The 17,745-nt window shown below is 40.3% G+C and overlaps 1 protein-coding gene and 1 pseudogene across 4 annotated transcripts; both read right to left on the bottom strand.

Moving 5' to 3' along the window:
- Positions 1-1,014: 1,014 nt before the first annotated feature.
- LOC144714297 (soluble inorganic pyrophosphatase 4-like) lies at positions 1,015-6,712 on the bottom strand (annotated as a pseudogene). The gene is made up of 9 exons (XR_013584308.1): positions 6,570-6,712; positions 4,474-4,613; positions 4,361-4,389; positions 4,040-4,105; positions 3,872-3,978; positions 3,719-3,784; positions 3,024-3,144; positions 2,798-2,879; positions 1,015-1,193 (listed from the first exon to the last, which is right to left on the bottom strand). The product of XR_013584308.1 is annotated as a soluble inorganic pyrophosphatase 4-like (transcript).
- Positions 6,713-9,594: 2,882 nt separating this feature from the next.
- LOC144714467 (soluble inorganic pyrophosphatase 4-like) lies at positions 9,595-15,071 on the bottom strand. 3 transcript variants are annotated; one of them, XM_078589218.1, is made up of 9 exons: positions 14,931-15,071; positions 12,836-12,975; positions 12,721-12,749; positions 12,396-12,461; positions 12,227-12,334; positions 12,074-12,139; positions 11,379-11,499; positions 11,153-11,234; positions 9,595-9,800 (listed from the first exon to the last, which is right to left on the bottom strand). In XM_078589218.1, the coding sequence occupies exons 2-9, from the start codon at positions 12,960-12,962 to the stop codon at positions 9,752-9,754; spliced, it is 648 nt and encodes a 215-aa protein (XP_078445344.1). In that variant the 5' UTR covers positions 12,963-12,975; positions 14,931-15,071; the 3' UTR covers positions 9,595-9,751. The 3 variants fall into 3 exon arrangements, with proteins under 3 accessions (XP_078445344.1, XP_078445343.1, XP_078445345.1); XM_078589217.1 differs by having other exon boundaries at positions 12,836-12,971; XM_078589219.1 differs by lacking the exon at positions 9,595-9,800 and having other exon boundaries at positions 11,113-11,234; positions 12,836-12,971.
- Positions 15,072-17,745: the final 2,674 nt, after the last annotated feature.

Genomic DNA, 17,745 nt, shown 5'->3' with positions numbered 1-17,745 from the left:
GGAAGCTTCATTAGCCAAGGAGGGGAAGAAGACTCTTTGAAGGTAAGTACCGTGTTTTATCATTTTCTAATTATATTTATTAAAAGAAAAATCATTTTCTCATTCCATTGCTCTGGTAAAAAACCAATAGTTCTATAATTATATATATCTTTATAATTCCAACTCCTACATTATATCTCCTCATCCAGTACCCTCTCCAATATTTTCTTTGGAGAACTCTCTACTCTCTCAAATATCTATGTCTCATTTATCGTCAAAATTATTTTGCATTTCTTTAAACCAAACTATGCTCAAATTCAACAAGATTTTGGGAAGTCGAAACTATAGTGAAACCTGACCCTTTTATCAGTCAACACGATGATAATTTCACCACTTCAGCGCAAAAAACAATAGAATAATGAAGCATTCCTTTTAGTCTGAATGTTCACCTCACACCTAATTAAGGCTGATCTGATTGACATCATTTAACATAGTTTCACTCAATTTTTAAGAAGCCTAAATGTGATTTTCCTGCAAGGTGATTGGTTAGACTATTGTGCAATATTTAGATAAAGTATGAGAGGGCTCTATCACAAAATGACATCATATTAAAAAAAACTACCCAAATTGATTGATTCTGATCTTCCAAATGGGATCTCCTTGTGAACTTCTCAAAAAGTTGTGTTTGGTTGGGAATTTTCATGAACTCCTAGACATGAATAATTCTCATTGGGCATGTCAGGAAATAATCAAATTACCCAACAAATCAAATATCATCCTTATGCCCTAAATTCATCCTAGACACTTGAACATAAAAGAAGGGAAAAAAAACAAAATTAAACATCACATACCAAGCTCAAACATCTATAACTGATTAGAAACTTGGAAACTTGGAAAATAGTAGAATAAAATTAAGGATAATTGGTTCAAACTGAGTTGAATAAGATAAAGCTTGCAACTTCTCTCTCTCTCTCACTCTCTCACTATATGAATGAGGGTATATGGCTTTTGATGGAGAAGGGCATGTACCTTTTTAGATGGTTCAGTAGGCAGGCAATCAAAAGGGGCGCCAGAAATGGGAAACGGTGCGGAAATGGATGATGGATATACGCCACCGTCCGAGGTGGGCTTGTCGTGTCGGTGTTAACGGCCCGCAGACCCGGGGACCCCCTTATCTCCTCAGGCTCTCCACGATGTAATCCGCGTAAAGATCCCTTCAATATAGAGAGAGAGAGAGAGAGAGTGAGCGTAGAGAGGGATGAGAGTAGAGAGGTAGTGAGAGAGAGAGAGAGAATGAATGCAGTGACAGAGAAAGAGAGAGAAAGAAGAGAGTGTGGGAGAAAAAGATAGATGAGAGAAGGGTATTATGAGAGCAAGGGAGAGAGGAAGTAAATAAGAGAGAAAAAGGTAATGCGAGAGAGAGAGGGAGGAAGGTAATAAGAGAGAAAAAGGTAATGCGAGAGAAAGAGAGGGGAGGAAGGTAATGAGAAAGAAAGGCAATGAGAGGAAAGAGAGAGGGGAGGAAGGTAATGAGAGAGAGAAAGGTAATGAGAGAAAAGAGAGAGGGGAGGAAGGTAATGAGAGAAAAAAGAGAGGGGAGGAAGTTAATGAGGGAGATAGAGAAAAGGGAGGAAAGTAATGAGAGAGAAAGAGAGAGAGAGAGAGAGAGAGAGAGAGAGGAAGGTATTGAGAGATGAAGGGGGGAGGTAATGAGAGAGAAAGAAAGAGAGAGGAAGGAAATGAGAGAGGAAGAAAGGGGGGGGGGAGTGAGAGAGAGAGAGAGAAAGGTAATGAGAGACGAAGAAAGGGGGGAGGTAATGAGAGAGAAAGATAGAGAGAGAGAGAGAGGAAGGTAATGAGAGAGAGGGGGAAGGTGATGAGAGAGAGAGGAAGAGAGAGAGGGAGGAAGGTAATGAGAGAGAGAGAGAGAGGGGGAAGGGAAAGAGAGAGAGAGAGAGAGAGAGAGAGAGAGATAGAGAGAGAGAGAGAGGTAATGAGAGAGAAAGAGAGGGGGAAGGTAATGAGAGAGAAAGAGAGAAGGGGGGAAGGTAATGAGAGAGAAAGAGAGGGGGAAGGTAATGAGAGAGAAAGAGAGAAGGGGGGAAGGTAATGAGAGAGAAAGAGAGGGGAGGAAGGTAATGAAAGAGAAAGAGAGAAGGGGGAAGGTAATGAGAGAGAAAGAGATAGAGAGAGGAAGGTAATGAGAGAGAAAGAGATAGAGAGAGGAAGGTAATGAGAGAGAAAGAGATAGAGAGAGGAAGGTAATGAGAGAGAAAGAGATAGAGAGAGGAAGGTAATGAGAGAGAAATAGATAGAGAGAGGAAGGTAATGAGAGAGAAAGAGATAGAGAGAGGAAGATAATGAGAGAGAAAAAAAAAGAGAGAGGAAGGTAATGAGAGAGAAAGAGATAGAGAGAGGAAGGTAATGAGAGAGACAGAGATAGAGAGAGGAAGGTAATGAGAGAGAAATAGATAGAGAGAGGAAGGTAATGAGAGAGACAGAGATAGAGAGAGAGAGAGAGGAAGGTAATGAGAGAGAAAGAGATAGAGAGAGGAAGGTAACGAGAACGAAAGATAGAGAGAGATAGAGAGAGGAAGGTAATGAGAGAGAAAGAGAGAGGGGAGGAAGGTAATGAGAGAGAGAGGAAGGCAATAAGAGGGAGAGGTGTAATAAGAGAGGGAGAGAGTGAAAGAAAGGTAGTAAGAGAGAGAGAGAGAGAGAGGCCATAAAAGAGTGAGAGACAGAGAGAGATAGGTAATGAGAGAGAAAGAGAGACAGTGAAAGAGAAAGGTAGTTAGAGAGAGGGAGAGGATCTTACATTGAATGCTTGATGGCCTTGTACGCATCTGCGGACGGCAGAAAATCGTTCACTGCCACCTCCTTGTTCTCATTCTTCTTATCTGATTCACCATCAGTAAAGGAGAACCCCAGCATCCATATCTCCATACTCACTCTATATCATTGCATCTATCTCTCTACATCCATATCTCTACATCTATATCTATCTCTCCCCATCTCTGTTTATGAATAATGATAAAGGATACAGTCCTCGAAAAATCGGCGAATCTCTGCCAAGCGGTGGGGCGGAAGCTCCTTGATGTCGGTATAGTGTCGGTACTCGGGATCGTCCGCACATACTGCAATGATCTTATCATCTTTTTCACCCTGCTCCAAAGAATTCAATCACCATCTCTTCAGTTTCAACTGGACATGGTTGTTCTGTTCTGTTCGTTTTAAACAAACAAAAAATTCGCACAAAAGAACCGCACAGGGCCTTGTTCTTTGTTCTGTTCTTTTCTTTTTTCAAAAATGAACAAAATTCGCACATTCGCACAAAACTAGAACAAAAGAACCGCACACGGGTCTGTGCGATGTTCTGTTCGAATTGTTTTTTGTTCTGTTTGGAAAACCGAACAGAACGAACAATTCGCACAAATTTGCACAAAAGGAACATAACGACCACGTCTAGTTTCAACTCAGTCCAGAGCCCGTAGACTAATGATAATAATGCCTCTCTCAGGGGGTGGAGTGTTCATGAAGGAAGCGGAGCGGGGAAGGCTTTTCGAAGCATGAGATTGTTTTCAAAGGAAGGACAGCTTAGATGGATGATGTCGTTCATGAGGTAGAGGGTTTTGTTTCATGATGGTTTAGAAAGGTGAATATATTTATCTAGTATCAGGTTGATTACTGCTCTCGTGTGATCTTCATTTTAAAAAATATATATATAGTAATAATTTACCTGATCGATCATAGGCATGAGACCAATTGCCTTCGCCCTGAGAAAGCTCCCCGGGAGTACTGGCTCCTACATTTTTTAAAATTCCAGAATTAGGAAATTCATCATAGTGGATCTGCATGATGATCTGCATGATATGATGAGATGGAAACGGACCTGCATGATGACGAGCACATCCATGGGATCGCTGTCCTCGCAGATGGTGCGGGAATGAAGCCGTAGTTATGTGGGTACACAACAGACGAGTAGAGAACGCGGTCAACCTGCACAAATATTAAAAATTGAGGATAAAAATGCGAAGCTGCGAGTAGGAAAAAACTTCACCTTGATAAGACCCGTCTTTTTGTCGAGCTCGTATTTCACTTTACTCCCCTTTCCTATCTCCACCACCTGGAAAAACAGATATTTTAGCCACTTAAACATCAAGAAAATTTAGTTTTAGCCTGTAACCGTAATGAATCATTGGCGGATCCAACAAAGGTTTTATGTCGTAAGTATCAATTAAACATGAGATCGAACTGATAAAAATTTAGGTACAAGAAAATGAGGTAGGAAATAACATTGTTTCCTGACGAGCATCATTAATCGAAGCAAAATAAAATTCATGTTTTTATCAGAAATCAAGGCATTTTGGAAGAAACTCACGCAGTTGAATATGACCGGAGCTTGAGGTCCTGCGATGGCCAAACAAGGAATCTTAGAAAACTTGAAGAATTATATAAGCACGAAGTAAGACTGGCTGAAAGAGAGTAAATTACCAATTTCGAGATCGTGCCAGGGATGAGCAGCAACAGACCTTCTCGAAATAGAGGCAATAATTCGTTCATTGAGTTTCAATGCCCGTGACTCGGGTGTGGAGTTCTTGGCTTCCGCCGGTGCAGTCATGGCAGCAGCCTATCTTGAACAAAAATAACATTTACAAAGAAAATAAATACAAGGGTCACAAAGGTTTGTGGAGTTTTTTGCTTTTGGAGACAAATATTGGCGTAATCAGAAAGGTGATGAAAATAATTCAAGAAAAATGGAATGTTGATGTTGCCCACAGTGACACGATGATTTTTCATAAAGTCTTTTATTCAACAGAGGAAAAAATACAAAAAAAAAGAACTAGAGCCTGCGCTAAGATCCAAAGAGCCTAAAGCTCCAGACTTCGACCACAGCCCGAGGAACAACACAGAAAAAACAACAAAATGAGGACAAACAGGTCGCGCCAAAAATCAAAAAGCGGCTGGATTCGTTAATTCTAAAGATTCGCCAAGCAATTCGAATCTCTCCCCGCAAATCCGAGGAAGAACTGTAGAGAAAAAGCAAAATCACGATCGAAGAAACTAAGTCACGATCGAAGAAACAATTCGAATGGACGGAGGAAGTTCAAACTAGGACGAACGGCGGAGGAAAAAAACTAAGTCACGCTCCACGAATCTCCGAGCAGATCCAAGAAACAACAACAACCGAAGAGAAAATTTAGATGCAGACAGAAGATCTCGCCGGAAAACCGGGCAAAGATCATTCCGTAGTAGAACAATGCTCAAACTCGGACGATCCGATGAGTTTAAACTGCAGACATGATCCAAATTTTCGAGGATCAGACGAGCTTTCCGAGCGAATTTCCGTGCTGTTAATTCTCTCCGAGTTTGAATTTGCACGGAAAGATTCGCACGGAAATTTCCGATCGATTCGCACGGAAATTTGAGGATCAGACGAGCTGAGAAAGAAAGAAATCCAAAATGCAGACAGAAAGTCATAACGCAGGCGGAAAAAAGTTCAATCTTCGACGATCTGACGAGCTGAGAAAAAAACACTCCACGTTCCTCGGATCTCAGAGAAACTCCGAAAAACAGCAGCAACAACAAACAAAAGAAAGAAATCGAAAATACGGACAGAAGGAAAAATCGCGGGCGGACAAAAGCTCAATCTCCAACGATCAAACGAGCTGAAACAAGAACACGCTACGCTCCTCGCATCTAAAAGCAACTCCGACAAACAACAACAACAACCGAAGAAAGAAATCCAAAAAGGAAAGAGCAAGTCAAACCGCAGGCGGAATTAGCTCAATCTCCGACGATCTGACGAGCTGAGGAAAAAGCACGCCACATTCCACGGATCTATAGGCAACTCCGACAAATAACAACAACTAAAGAAGAAAGAAATCCAAAATGCAGACGGCAAGTCAAACGGCAGGCGGATGAAAGCTCAATCTACGACAATCAGACGAGCTGAGGAAAAAACACGCCACATTCCTCGGATCTCGAAGCAACGTCGACAAACAAACAACAACAACGGAAGAAAAAAATAAAAAATGCAGACAGCAAGTCAAACCGCAGGCAGCCAAAAGCTCAATCTCCGACGATCATGAAAAAACACGCCGCACTCCTCGGATCTCAAAACAACGCCGACAAACAACAACAAAAACAACAACGGAAGAAAGAAATCCAAAATGCAGACCGCAAGTCAAACTGCAGGCAGCCAAAAGCTCAATCTCCGACGATCAGTAAAAAACACGCCACACTCCTCGGATCTCATTACAACACCGACAAACAGCAACAACAACAACAGAAGAAGAAAAAAATAAAAAATGCAGATCGCAAGTCAAACCGCAGGCAGCCAAAAGCTCAATCTCCGACGATCAGGAAAAAACACGCCGCACTGCTCGGATCTCATTACAACACCAACAAACAGCAACAACAACAGAAAGAAATCCAAAATGCAGACCGCAAGCCATACCGCAGGCGGACAGAAGCTCAATCTCCGACGATCAGAAAAAAACTTGCCACACTCCTCGGATCTCAAAACAACTCCGACAAAAACAACAACGGAAGAACGAAATACAAAATGCAGAGAGATCAGATCGTACCGCGGGCAGAGAAGCCTCAATCCTCGACGCTCGGACGAGCTGCTGCTCTCCCAGGCGAGGACGAACGGCAGAGAAAGAGGATGGAGAATGAGTCGCGTTCCCGCCTAATTAAGCTCCACCACGCAACCTCCCTTCCCTTTAAGGATCCCTCGCCGTCCCCTTTTCCCTCCCTATTTTCCCATTTATCGCCTCCTTTTTTCTCTTTTTTTCTGCCGGCGAAAATATAGAAAAGCGCCGCCCCCTATGGAATGATGCCAGATATATTCCGAATGTCCCGGAGCCGCCGCGGCCTGACACGTGTCGATCAGCCCGCCACCGACGCCCAACGGCTTCGATTAGGATTAAATGCCTCTTTTCTATTTTTTAGATACTATAAATGCAAATGGCTGATAGTTTATTTATTTTGTTGTGAATGGCCGACTTACTTGGAATTGAATAATATTTGTGCACAACCGCTTAACCTTTGCTCTGTAGACTTTGTGCCAACAATGTAATTGCTTATTTGAGGTAAAATTTATGTATTCGTGAGAATTTGGTATATGCTTTGTTGTTACTGTTTATGGTTAATCTTTGTTTTTTGCTAATTTGAATTTTGTAACGTACTTTCCACTTTATATACTTATTTGTGCACAACCGTTCTAATTTAATGCACCAAAGATGTCTTAAAGTATGTTACTAAGTTTGTGAGTGTGCTTCAATCCATTGGATGACAACGGTTCAACCAAATTTGTACATTAAGACTGGTGCTACAGACTTCTATTTACTGAGACAGTATAGACATGTATTAATTTATGGCTACCTAAGGTTTGCACACTGATTTATTGCTGCCAATATGTGTGTATTGTTTGTTCAGGTAAGGGGACCTAGCATAAGGCCAAGATGCAAAGGTGTTGTGTCCATGTTCGGCGAAAATTTTTGCAGCACCTTGCATTAAACCCCAAGTATTCATCTTTCCCAAATCCTCTCACCAGCTACCGAGTTTAAAATGTAAGCTCCTAAGACCTCAACATTGAAAATTGGTATTTTTAAGCTCCCTTCCTGGATTTCCCTCTCCTTAGATACCATTGATAACATGCATTTAAATGTCATTAATTATCATTTTATGCACCGAGTTGTTTCTTTATGCATTTTCATATCATAGGTGCGTACGCATTTATGTAACTAATTTGTTATTATAATAGTATAATTAATTATAAAATTTTATGCCATCAAATGGGCTTAAATGATACTATAAATTTTCCTGAGTCATTTTCTTGGCACATTTTTTGATGTGTATTGAACACATGCATTAATTCAGACACTCATAAAATGATATTTTAGATACTTTCTGCCATAATTTTCTGAGTTACCGAGCAGTGGGAGTAGGTAGTGGTGCTGGGGGATTGGGAAAGCCTGCCAATGGACTGTGAGCATACCTCAGAATCAGTTAGTGGAGCTGATTTCACAAACTCCCAATTGAGTTAATTGTGTCAACACTTGTGCAGTCACATACAAGTTTACCCGAATTCAAGGCAAAGTGGGTTTGGCGGTTGTGGTCACTAACGTCGAGTGGGTAGCTTACTCTCTCAATGTGTTTGAATGCATGCATTCTCTCTTTTTTGCGACATCGTCCAAAATAACTTTTACATTTTGAAATCATTGTCCTATTTTGTAGGATGAATTTTGGTTTGTTGGAAACCCATGATACAAATGTCAATTGAGCTAAAGATGTCACAAATCAGTGCCACACGGAATGAGAAATCAGAACTCAAATAGAGGGTTCTACCATGAAGAGGAACATATGTGGAGTCAAGGTACAACATAGGGGTTTATTGAAATAACAATGTTGGTTTCTAAATTTTAATATGTAAAAGATAAATTTATAAATTGAAACTACTTACAAAACAGACGGGATTTGAAGATTACTCCTTTGTTGTTTGCATTTCTATCATCCCACGATTCAGAAAAACTGTTGGGATATTCAAGGACTATTAATCTCCTTTTAACTTTAATTATCAACAAAAAAATCAATGATAAATCTCCTTTTAAGTGGTTATACAGTTGAATGTTAATGAATAACTAGAGTTGTGAACTTTAAGAGCTCATTAAACTGAGTGATAACAAGTTGTAGTGCATCAAGGTTTCAGCTTATTATTATTTTCTAAGAGGGGTATGTGCTGCATGTATTCACCTATACAGACTAACCAAGTTGTAGCATATCAACACTGACTCCTCTAGTCGCCATAATGGATATCGCATTCACATGTGCGTGCTAAATTTCCATGATGATAATGTCAAGGGTTGTCCTCTCTATTGTTCTGATGGCTATTATGTGACATGCATGCCAATCACACTTTATGTCTCAAATACCTTCATTGAAACAAACATCTATTAGTTAATATTCTCGCGTGATGTTTATATTGGAGCCATTCAATAAATGAAATGATTGATTGAATTATGGGTAATAACATAATTAACTAATCAATATCCTCAAAACACGTGTTATAGCGTTTCACTTCTCAAGTACTACTAGAGATGGACATAAAAATATCTAGATACCATAACATCTTATAATATTACCGATCATGAGTATGAATGTTATAGAATATCCAGATATAATACAAAACATTTATGTTATGAGTATGACCGATCATGCATCTATTAATGTGGAGACACTGAGGATACAATATGGATGTTCTTTAGGTGCACAGTTGACATTATTGATTCACATGAATCATTGAATGACATCATACTTATTTATCATTCAAGTTATTTTTGTGATGTGGCTATGTAGGCGGACCTTGCACGGGAGATGCCAAAGCCACCTTATGGATGTACACACAATGCATTAACAATGATGCAGGAGTCTTTACCATAATATTCAAATAAATCTTACTCAATTACAACAAGAAGTTCATGAAGGTTATTGTGTGATCGAGATGGGATCATTCACTAGTGTTATAAATGAAATTGAATAAAAGAATACAATATATTTAATTACCTAGCAAATATAATGAAAATCACAGAGAAGACATTATTTTGCCAATTTATAGTATGCGACAACTTCAACTATAAATACCGATTAGGGATTGAATGTTAATCATACTCAAATTTGATCATCTCGCGAAGATGATGAATTATACATACACATTAATTGATGATGGTACAGGTCTGTTAAGGGAGGTGTTGTGTTCCATCGTATATTATAAAGCACGAGATGTAGCTTCACACCACATGAGATGGAAAGTCAACCTATAGATTGGATTAAATCAATATTTGATTAATTTTTTATATATGTTGACATCATGGAGATCCAAAGTTAATGAGAGAAAAGAGAGAGGGGAGGAAGGTAATGAGAGAAAAGAGAGAGGGGAGGAAGGTAATGAGAGAAAAAAGAGAGGGGAGGAAGTTAATGAGGGAGATAGAGAAAAGGGAGGAAAGTAATGAGAGAGAAAGAGAGAGAGAGAGAGAGAGAGGAAGGTATTGAGAGATGAAGGGGAGGTAATGAGAGAGAGAAAGAAAGAGAGGAAGGAAATGAGAGATGAAGAAAGGGGGGAGGTAATGAGAGAGAGAGAGAGAAAGGTAATGAGAGACGAAGAAAGGGGGGGGGAGAGGAGAGAGAAAGAAAGAGGGAGAGAGAGAGGAAGGTGAAGAGAGAGAGGGGGAAGGTAATGAGAGAGAGATAAAGAGAGAGAGAGAGGAAGGTAATGAGAGAGAAAGAGAGAGGGGGAAGGGAAAGAGAGAGAGAGAGAGAGGGGGGGAGGGAGAGAGAGAGAGAGAGAGGGGGAGGGAGAGAGAGAGAGAGGGGGAAGGTAATGAGAGAGAAAGAGAGAAGGGGGGAAGGTAATGAGAGAGAAAGAGAGGGGAAGGTAATGAGAGAGAGAGAAGGGGGAAGGTAATGAGAGAGAAAGAGAGGAGGAAGGGAAGGAAAGAGAAAGAGAGAAGGGGGAAGGTAATGAGAGAGAAAGAGATAGAGAGAGGAAGGTAATGAGAGAGAAAGAGATAGAGAGAGGAAGGTAATGAGAGAGAAATAGATAGAGAGAGGAAGGTAATGAGAGAGAAAGAGATAGAGAGAGGAAGGTAATGAGAGAGAAATAGATAGAGAGAGGGAGGTAGGGAGAGAGAAAGAGATAGAGAGAGGAAGGTAATGAGAGAGAAATAGATAGAGAGAGGAAGGTAATGAGAGAGAAATAGATAGAGAGAGGAAGGTAATGAGAGAGACAGAGATAGAGAGAGGAAGGTAATGAGAGAGAAAGAGATAGAGAGAGGAAGGTAATGAGAGAGAGAGAGAGAGAGAGAGAGAGAGAGGAAGGTAATGAGAGAGAAAGAGATAGAGAGAGGAAGGTAATTAGAACGAAAGATGAGAGAGAGAGAGAGAGGAAGGTAAAGAGAGAGAAAGAGAGAGGGGAGGAAGGTAATGAGAGAGAGAGGAAGGCAATAAGAGGGAGAGGTGTAATAAGAGAGGGAGAGAGTGAAAGAAAGGTAGTAAGAGAGAGAGAGAGAGAGAGGCCATAAAAGAGTGAGAGACAGAGAGAGATAGGTAATGAGAGAGAAAGAGAGACAGTGAAAGAGAAAGGTAGTTAGAGAGAGGGAGAGGATCTTACATTGAATGCTTGATGGCCTTGTACGCATCTGCGGACGGCAGAAAATCGTTCACTGCCACCTCCTTGTTCTCATTCTTCTTATCTGATTCACCATCAGTAAAGGAGAACCCCAGCATCCATATCTCCATACTCACTCTATATCATTGCATCTATCTCTCTACATCCATATCTCTACATCTATATCTATCTCTCCCCATCTCTGTTTATGAATAATGATAAAGGATACAGTCCTCGAAAAATCGGCGAATCTCTGCCAAGCGGTGGGGCGGAAGCTCCTTGATGTCGGTATAGTGTCGGTACTCGGGATCGTCCGCACATACTGCAATGATCTTATCATCTTTTTCACCCTGCTCCAAAGAATTCAATCACCATCTCTTCAGTTTCAACTGGACATGGTTGTTCTGTTCTGTTCGTTTTAAACAAACAAAAAATTCGCACAAAAGAACCGCACAGGGCCTTGTTCTTTGTTCTGTTCTTTTCTTTTTTCAAAAATGAACAAAATTCGCACATTCGCACAAAACTAGAACAAAAGAACCGCACACGGGTCTGTGCGATGTTCTGTTCGAATTGTTTTTTGTTCTGTTTGGAAAACCGAACAGAACGAACAATTCGCACAAATTTGCACAAAAGGAACATAACGACCACGTCTAGTTTCAACTCAGTCCAGAGCCCGTAGACTAATGATAATAATGCCTCTCTCAGGGGGTGGAGTGTTCATGAAGGAAGCGGAGCGGGGAAGGCTTTTCGAAGCATGAGATTGTTTTCAAAGGAAGGACAGCTTAGATGGATGATGTCGTTCATGAGGTAGAGGGTTTTGTTTCATGATGGTTTAGAAAGGTGAATATATTTATCTAGTATCAGGTTGATTACTGCTCTCGTGTGATCTTCATTTTAAAAAATATATATATAGTAATAATTTACCTGATCGATCATAGGCATGAGACCAATTGCCTTCGCCCTGAGAAAGCTCCCCGGGAGTACTGGCTCCTACATTTTTTAAAATTCCAGAATTAGGAAATTCATCATAGTGGATCTGCATGATGATCTGCATGATATGATGAGATGGAAACGGACCTGCATGATGACGAGCACATCCATGGGATCGCTGTCCTCGCAGATGGTGCGGGGAATGAAGCCGTAGTTATGTGGGTACACAACAGACGAGTAGAGAACGCGGTCAACCTGCACAAATATTAAAAATTGAGGATAAAAATGCGAAGCTGCGAGTAGGAAAAAACTTCACCTTGATAAGACCCGTCTTTTTGTCGAGCTCGTATTTCACTTTACTCCCCTTTCCTATCTCCACCACCTGGAAAAACAGATATTTTAGCCACTTAAACATCAAGAAAATTTAGTTTTAGCCTGTAACCGTAATGAATCATTGGCGGATCCAACAAAGGTTTTATGTCGTAAGTATCAATTAAACATGAGATCGAACTGATAAAAAATTTGTAAGGTACAAGAAAATGAGGTAGGAAATAACATTGTTTCCTGACGAGCATCATTAATCGAAGCAAAATAAAATTCATGTTTTTATCAGAAATCAAGGCATTTTGGAAGAAACTCACGCAGTTGAATATGACCGGAGCTTGAGGTCCTGCGATGGCCAAACAAGGAATCTTAGAGAAAACTTGAAGAATTATATAAGCACGAAGTAAGACTGGCTGAAAGAGAGTAAATTACCAATTTCGAGATCGTGCCAGGGATGAGCAGCAACAGACCTTCTCGAAATAGAGGCAATAATTCGTTCATTGAGTTTCAATGCCCGTGACTCGGGTGTGGAGTTCTTGGCTTCCGCCGGTGCAGTCATGGCAGCAGCCTATCTTGAACAAAAATAACATTTACAAAGAAAATAAATACAAGGGTCACAAAGGTTTGTGGAGTTTTTTGCTTTTGGAGACAAATATTGGCGTAATCAGAAAGGTGATGAAAATAATTCAAGAAAAATGGAATGTTGATGTTGCCCACAGTGACACGATGATTTTTCATAAAGTCTTTTATTCAACAGAGGAAAAAATACAAAAAAAAAGAACTAGAGCCTGCGCTAAGATCCAAAGAGCCTAAAGCTCCAGACTTCGACCACAGCCCGAGGAACAACACAGAAAAAACAACAAAATGAGGACAAACAGGTCGCGCCAAAAATCAAAAAGCGGCTGGATTCGTTAATTCTAAAGATTCGCCAAGCAATTCGAATCTCTCCCCGCAAATCCGAGGAAGAACTGTAGAGAAAAAGCAAAATCACGATCGAAGAAACTAAGTCACGATCGAAGAAACAATTCGAATGGACGGAGGAAGTTCAAACTAGGACGAACGGCGGAGGAAAAAAACTAAGTCACGCTCCACGAATCTCCGAGCAGATCCAAGAAACAACAACAACCGAAGAGAAAATTTAGATGCAGACAGAAGATCTCGCCGGAAAACCGGGCAAAGATCATTCCGTAGTAGAACAATGCTCAAACTCGGACGATCCGATGAGTTTAAACTGCAGACATGATCCAAATTTTCGAGGATCAGACGAGCTTTCCGAGCGAATTTCCGTGCTGTTAATTCTCTCGAGTTTGAATTTGCACGGAAAGATTCGCACGGAAATTTCCGATCGATTCGCACGGAAATTTGAGGATCAGACGAGCTGAGAAAGAAAGAAATCCAAAATGCAGACAGAAAGTCATAACGCAGGCGGAAAAAAGTTCAATCTTCGACGATCTGACGAGCTGAGAAAAAAACACTCCACGTTCCTCGGATCTCAGAGAAACTCCGAAAAACAGCAGCAACAACAAACAAAAGAAAGAAATCGAAAATACGGACAGAAGGAAAAATCGCGGGCGGACAAAAGCTCAATCTCCAACGATCAAACGAGCTGAAACAAGAACACGCTACGCTCCTCGCATCTAAAAGCAACTCCGACAAACAACAACAACAACCGAAGAAAGAAATCCAAAAAGGAAAGAGCAAGTCAAACCGCAGGCGGAATTAGCTCAATCTCCGACGATCTGACGAGCTGAGGAAAAAGCACGCCACATTCCACGGATCTATAGGCAACTCCGACAAATAACAACAACTAAAGAAGAAAGAAATCCAAAATGCAGACGGCAAGTCAAACGGCAGGCGGATGAAAGCTCAATCTACGACAATCAGACGAGCTGAGGAAAAAACACGCCACATTCCTCGGATCTCGAAGCAACGTCGACAAACAAACAACAACAACGGAAGAAAAAAATAAAAAATGCAGACAGCAAGTCAAACCGCAGGCAGCCAAAAGCTCAATCTCCGACGATCATGAAAAAACACGCCGCACTCCTCGGATCTCAAAACAACGCCGACAAACAACAACAAAAACAACAACGGAAGAAAGAAATCCAAAATGCAGACCGCAAGTCAAACTGCAGGCAGCCAAAAGCTCAATCTCCGACGATCAGTAAAAAACACGCCACACTCCTCGGATCTCATTACAACACCGACAAACAGCAACAACAACAACAGAAGAAGAAAAAAATAAAAAATGCAGATCGCAAGTCAAACCGCAGGCAGCCAAAAGCTCAATCTCCGACGATCAGGAAAAAACACGCCGCACTGCTCGGATCTCATTACAACACCAACAAACAGCAACAACAACAGAAAGAAATCCAAAATGCAGACCGCAAGCCATACCGCAGGCGGACAGAAGCTCAATCTCCGACGATCAGAAAAAAACTTGCCACACTCCTCGGATCTCAAAACAACTCCGACAAAAACAACAACGGAAGAACGAAATACAAAATGCAGAGAGATCAGATCGTACCGCGGGCAGAGAAGCCTCAATCCTCGACGCTCGGACGAGCTGCTGCTCTCCCAGGCGAGGACGAACGGCAGAGAAAGAGGATGGAGAATGAGTCGCGTTCCCGCCTAATTAAGCTCCACCACGCAACCTCCCTTCCCTTTAGGATCCCTCGCCGTCCCCTTTTCCCTCCTATTTTCCCATTTATCGCCTCCTTTTTTCTCTTTTTTTCTGCCGGCGAAAATATAGAAAAGCGCCGCCCCCTATGGAATGATGCCAGATATATTCCGAATGTCCCGGAGCCGCCGCGGCCTGACACGTGTCGATCAGCCCGCCACCGACGCCCAACGGCTTCGATTAGGATTAAATGCCTCTTTTCTATTTTTTAGATACTATAAATGCAAATGGCTGATAGTTTATTTATTTTGTTGTGAATGGCCGACTTACTTGGAATTGAATAATATTTGTGCACAACCGCTTAACCTTTGCTCTGTAGACTTTGTGCCAACAATGTAATTGCTTATTTGAGGTAAAATTTATGTATTCGTGAGAATTTGGTATATGCTTTGTTGTTACTGTTTATGGTTAATCTTTGTTTTTTGCTAATTTGAATTTTGTAACGTACTTTCCACTTTATATACTTATTTGTGCACAACCGTTCTAATTTAATGCACCAAAGATGTCTTAAAGTATGTTACTAAGTTTGTGAGTGTGCTTCAATCCATTGGATGACAACGGTTCAACCAAATTTGTACATTAAGACTGGTGCTACAGACTTCTATTTACTGAGACAGTATAGACATGTATTAATTTATGGCTACCTAAGGTTTGCACACTGATTTATTGCTGCCAATATGTGTGTATTGTTTGTTCAGGTAAGGGGACCTAGCATAAGGCCAAGATGCAAAGGTGTTGTGTCCATGTTCGGCGAAAATTTTTGCAGCACCTTGCATTAAACCCCAAGTATTCATCTTTCCCAAATCCTCGCTCACCAGCTACCCGAGTTTAAAATGTAAGCTCCTAAGACCTCAACATTGAAAATTGGTATTTTTTTAAGCTCCCTTCCCTGGATTTCCCTCTCCTTAGATACCATTGATAACATGCATTTAAATGTCATTAATTATCATTTTATGCACCGAGTTGTTTCTTTATGCATTTTCATATCATAGGTGCGTACGCATTTATGTAACTAATTTGTTATTATAATAGTATAATTAATTATAAAATTTTATGCCATCAAATGGGCTTAAATGATACTATAAATTTTCCTGAGTCATTTTCTTGGCACATTTTTTGATGTGTATTGAACACATGCATTAATTCAGACACTCATAAAATGATATTTTAGATACTTTCTGCCATAATTTTCTGAGTTACCGAGCAGTGGGAGTAGGTAGTGGTGCTGGGGGATTGGGAAAGCCTGCCAATGGACTGTGAGCATACCTCAGAATCAGTTAGTGGAGCTGATTTCACAAACTCCCAATTGAGTTAATTGTGTCAACACTTGTGCAGTCACATACAAGTTTACCCATTCAAGGCAAAGTGGGTTTGGCGGTTGTGGTCACTAACGTCAGTGGGTAGCTTACTCTCTCAATGTGTTTGAATGCATGCATTCTCTCTTTTTTGCGACATCGTCCAAAATAACTTTTACATTTTGAAATCATTGTCCTATTTTGTAGGATGAATTTTGGTTTGTTGGAAACCCATGATACAAATGTCAATTGAGCTAAAGATGTCACAAATCAGTGCCACACGGAATGAGAAATCAGAACTCAAATAGAGGGTTCTACCATGAAGAGGAACATATGTGGAGTCAAGGTACAACATAGGGGTTTATTGAAATAACAATGTTGGTTTCTAAATTTTAATATGTAAAAGATAAATTTATAAATTGAAACTACTTACAAAACAGACGGGATTTGAAGATTACTCCTTTGTTGTTTGCATTTCTATCATCCCACGATTCAGAAAAACTGTTGGGATATTCAAGGACTATTAATCTCCTTTTAACTTTAATTATCAACAAAAAAATCAATGATAAATCTCCTTTTAAGTGGTTATACAGTTGAATGTTAATAAATAACTCTAGTTGTGAACTTCAAGAGTTCATTAAACTGAGTCATAAAAAGTTGTAGTGCCTCCAGGTTTCAGCTCATTATTATTTTCTAAGAGGGGTATGTGCTGCATGTATTCACCTATACAGACTAACCAAGTTGTAGCATATCAACACTGACTCCTCTAGTCGCCATAATGGATATCGCATTCACATGTGCGTGCTAAATTTCCATGATGATAATGTCAAGGGTTGTCCTCTCTATTGTTCTGATGGCTATTATGTGACATGCATGCCAATCACACTTTATGTCTCAAATACCTTCATTGAAACAAACATCTATTAGTTAATATTCTCGCGTGATGTTTATATTGGAGCCATTCAATAAATGAAATGATTGATTGAATTATGGGTAATAACATAATTAACTAATCAATATCCTCAAAACACGTGTTATAGCGTTTCACTTCTCAAGTACTACTAGAGATGGACATAAAAATATCTAGATACCATAACATCTTATAATATTACCGATCATGAGTATGAATGTTATAGAATATCCAGATATAATACAAAACATTTATGTTATGAGTATGACCGATCATGCATCTATTAATGTGGAGACACTGAGGATACAATATGGATGTTCTTTAGGTGCACAGTTGACATTATTGATTCACATGAATCATTGAATGACATCATACTTATTTATCATTCAAGTTATTTTTGTGATGTGGCTATGTAGGCGGACCTTGCACGGGAGATGCCAAAGCCACCTTATGGATG

This window comes from Wolffia australiana, chromosome 17, assembly GCF_029677425.1.
Source record: "Wolffia australiana isolate 7733 chromosome 17, ASM2967742v1".
NCBI classification, from domain to species: domain Eukaryota; kingdom Viridiplantae; phylum Streptophyta; class Magnoliopsida; order Alismatales; family Araceae; genus Wolffia; species Wolffia australiana.
This window is presented reverse-complemented; position numbering and strand designations above follow the sequence as displayed.

Bases quoted from the DNA above. Each gene is read 5' to 3' on its own strand.
- LOC144714467 (XM_078589218.1), bottom strand. From the start codon at position 12,962: ATGACTGCACCGGCGGAAGCCAAGAACTCCACACCCGAGTCACGGGCA. The intron at 12,750-12,835 runs GTAATTTACTCT...TGGCCATCGCAG, and splicing joins CTGGCACGATCTCGAAATTG to GACCTCAAGCTCCGGTCATA. The intron at 12,462-12,720 runs GTGAGTTTCTTC...CTGTTTTTCCAG, and splicing joins CTCCGGTCATATTCAACTGC to GTGGTGGAGATAGGAAAGGG.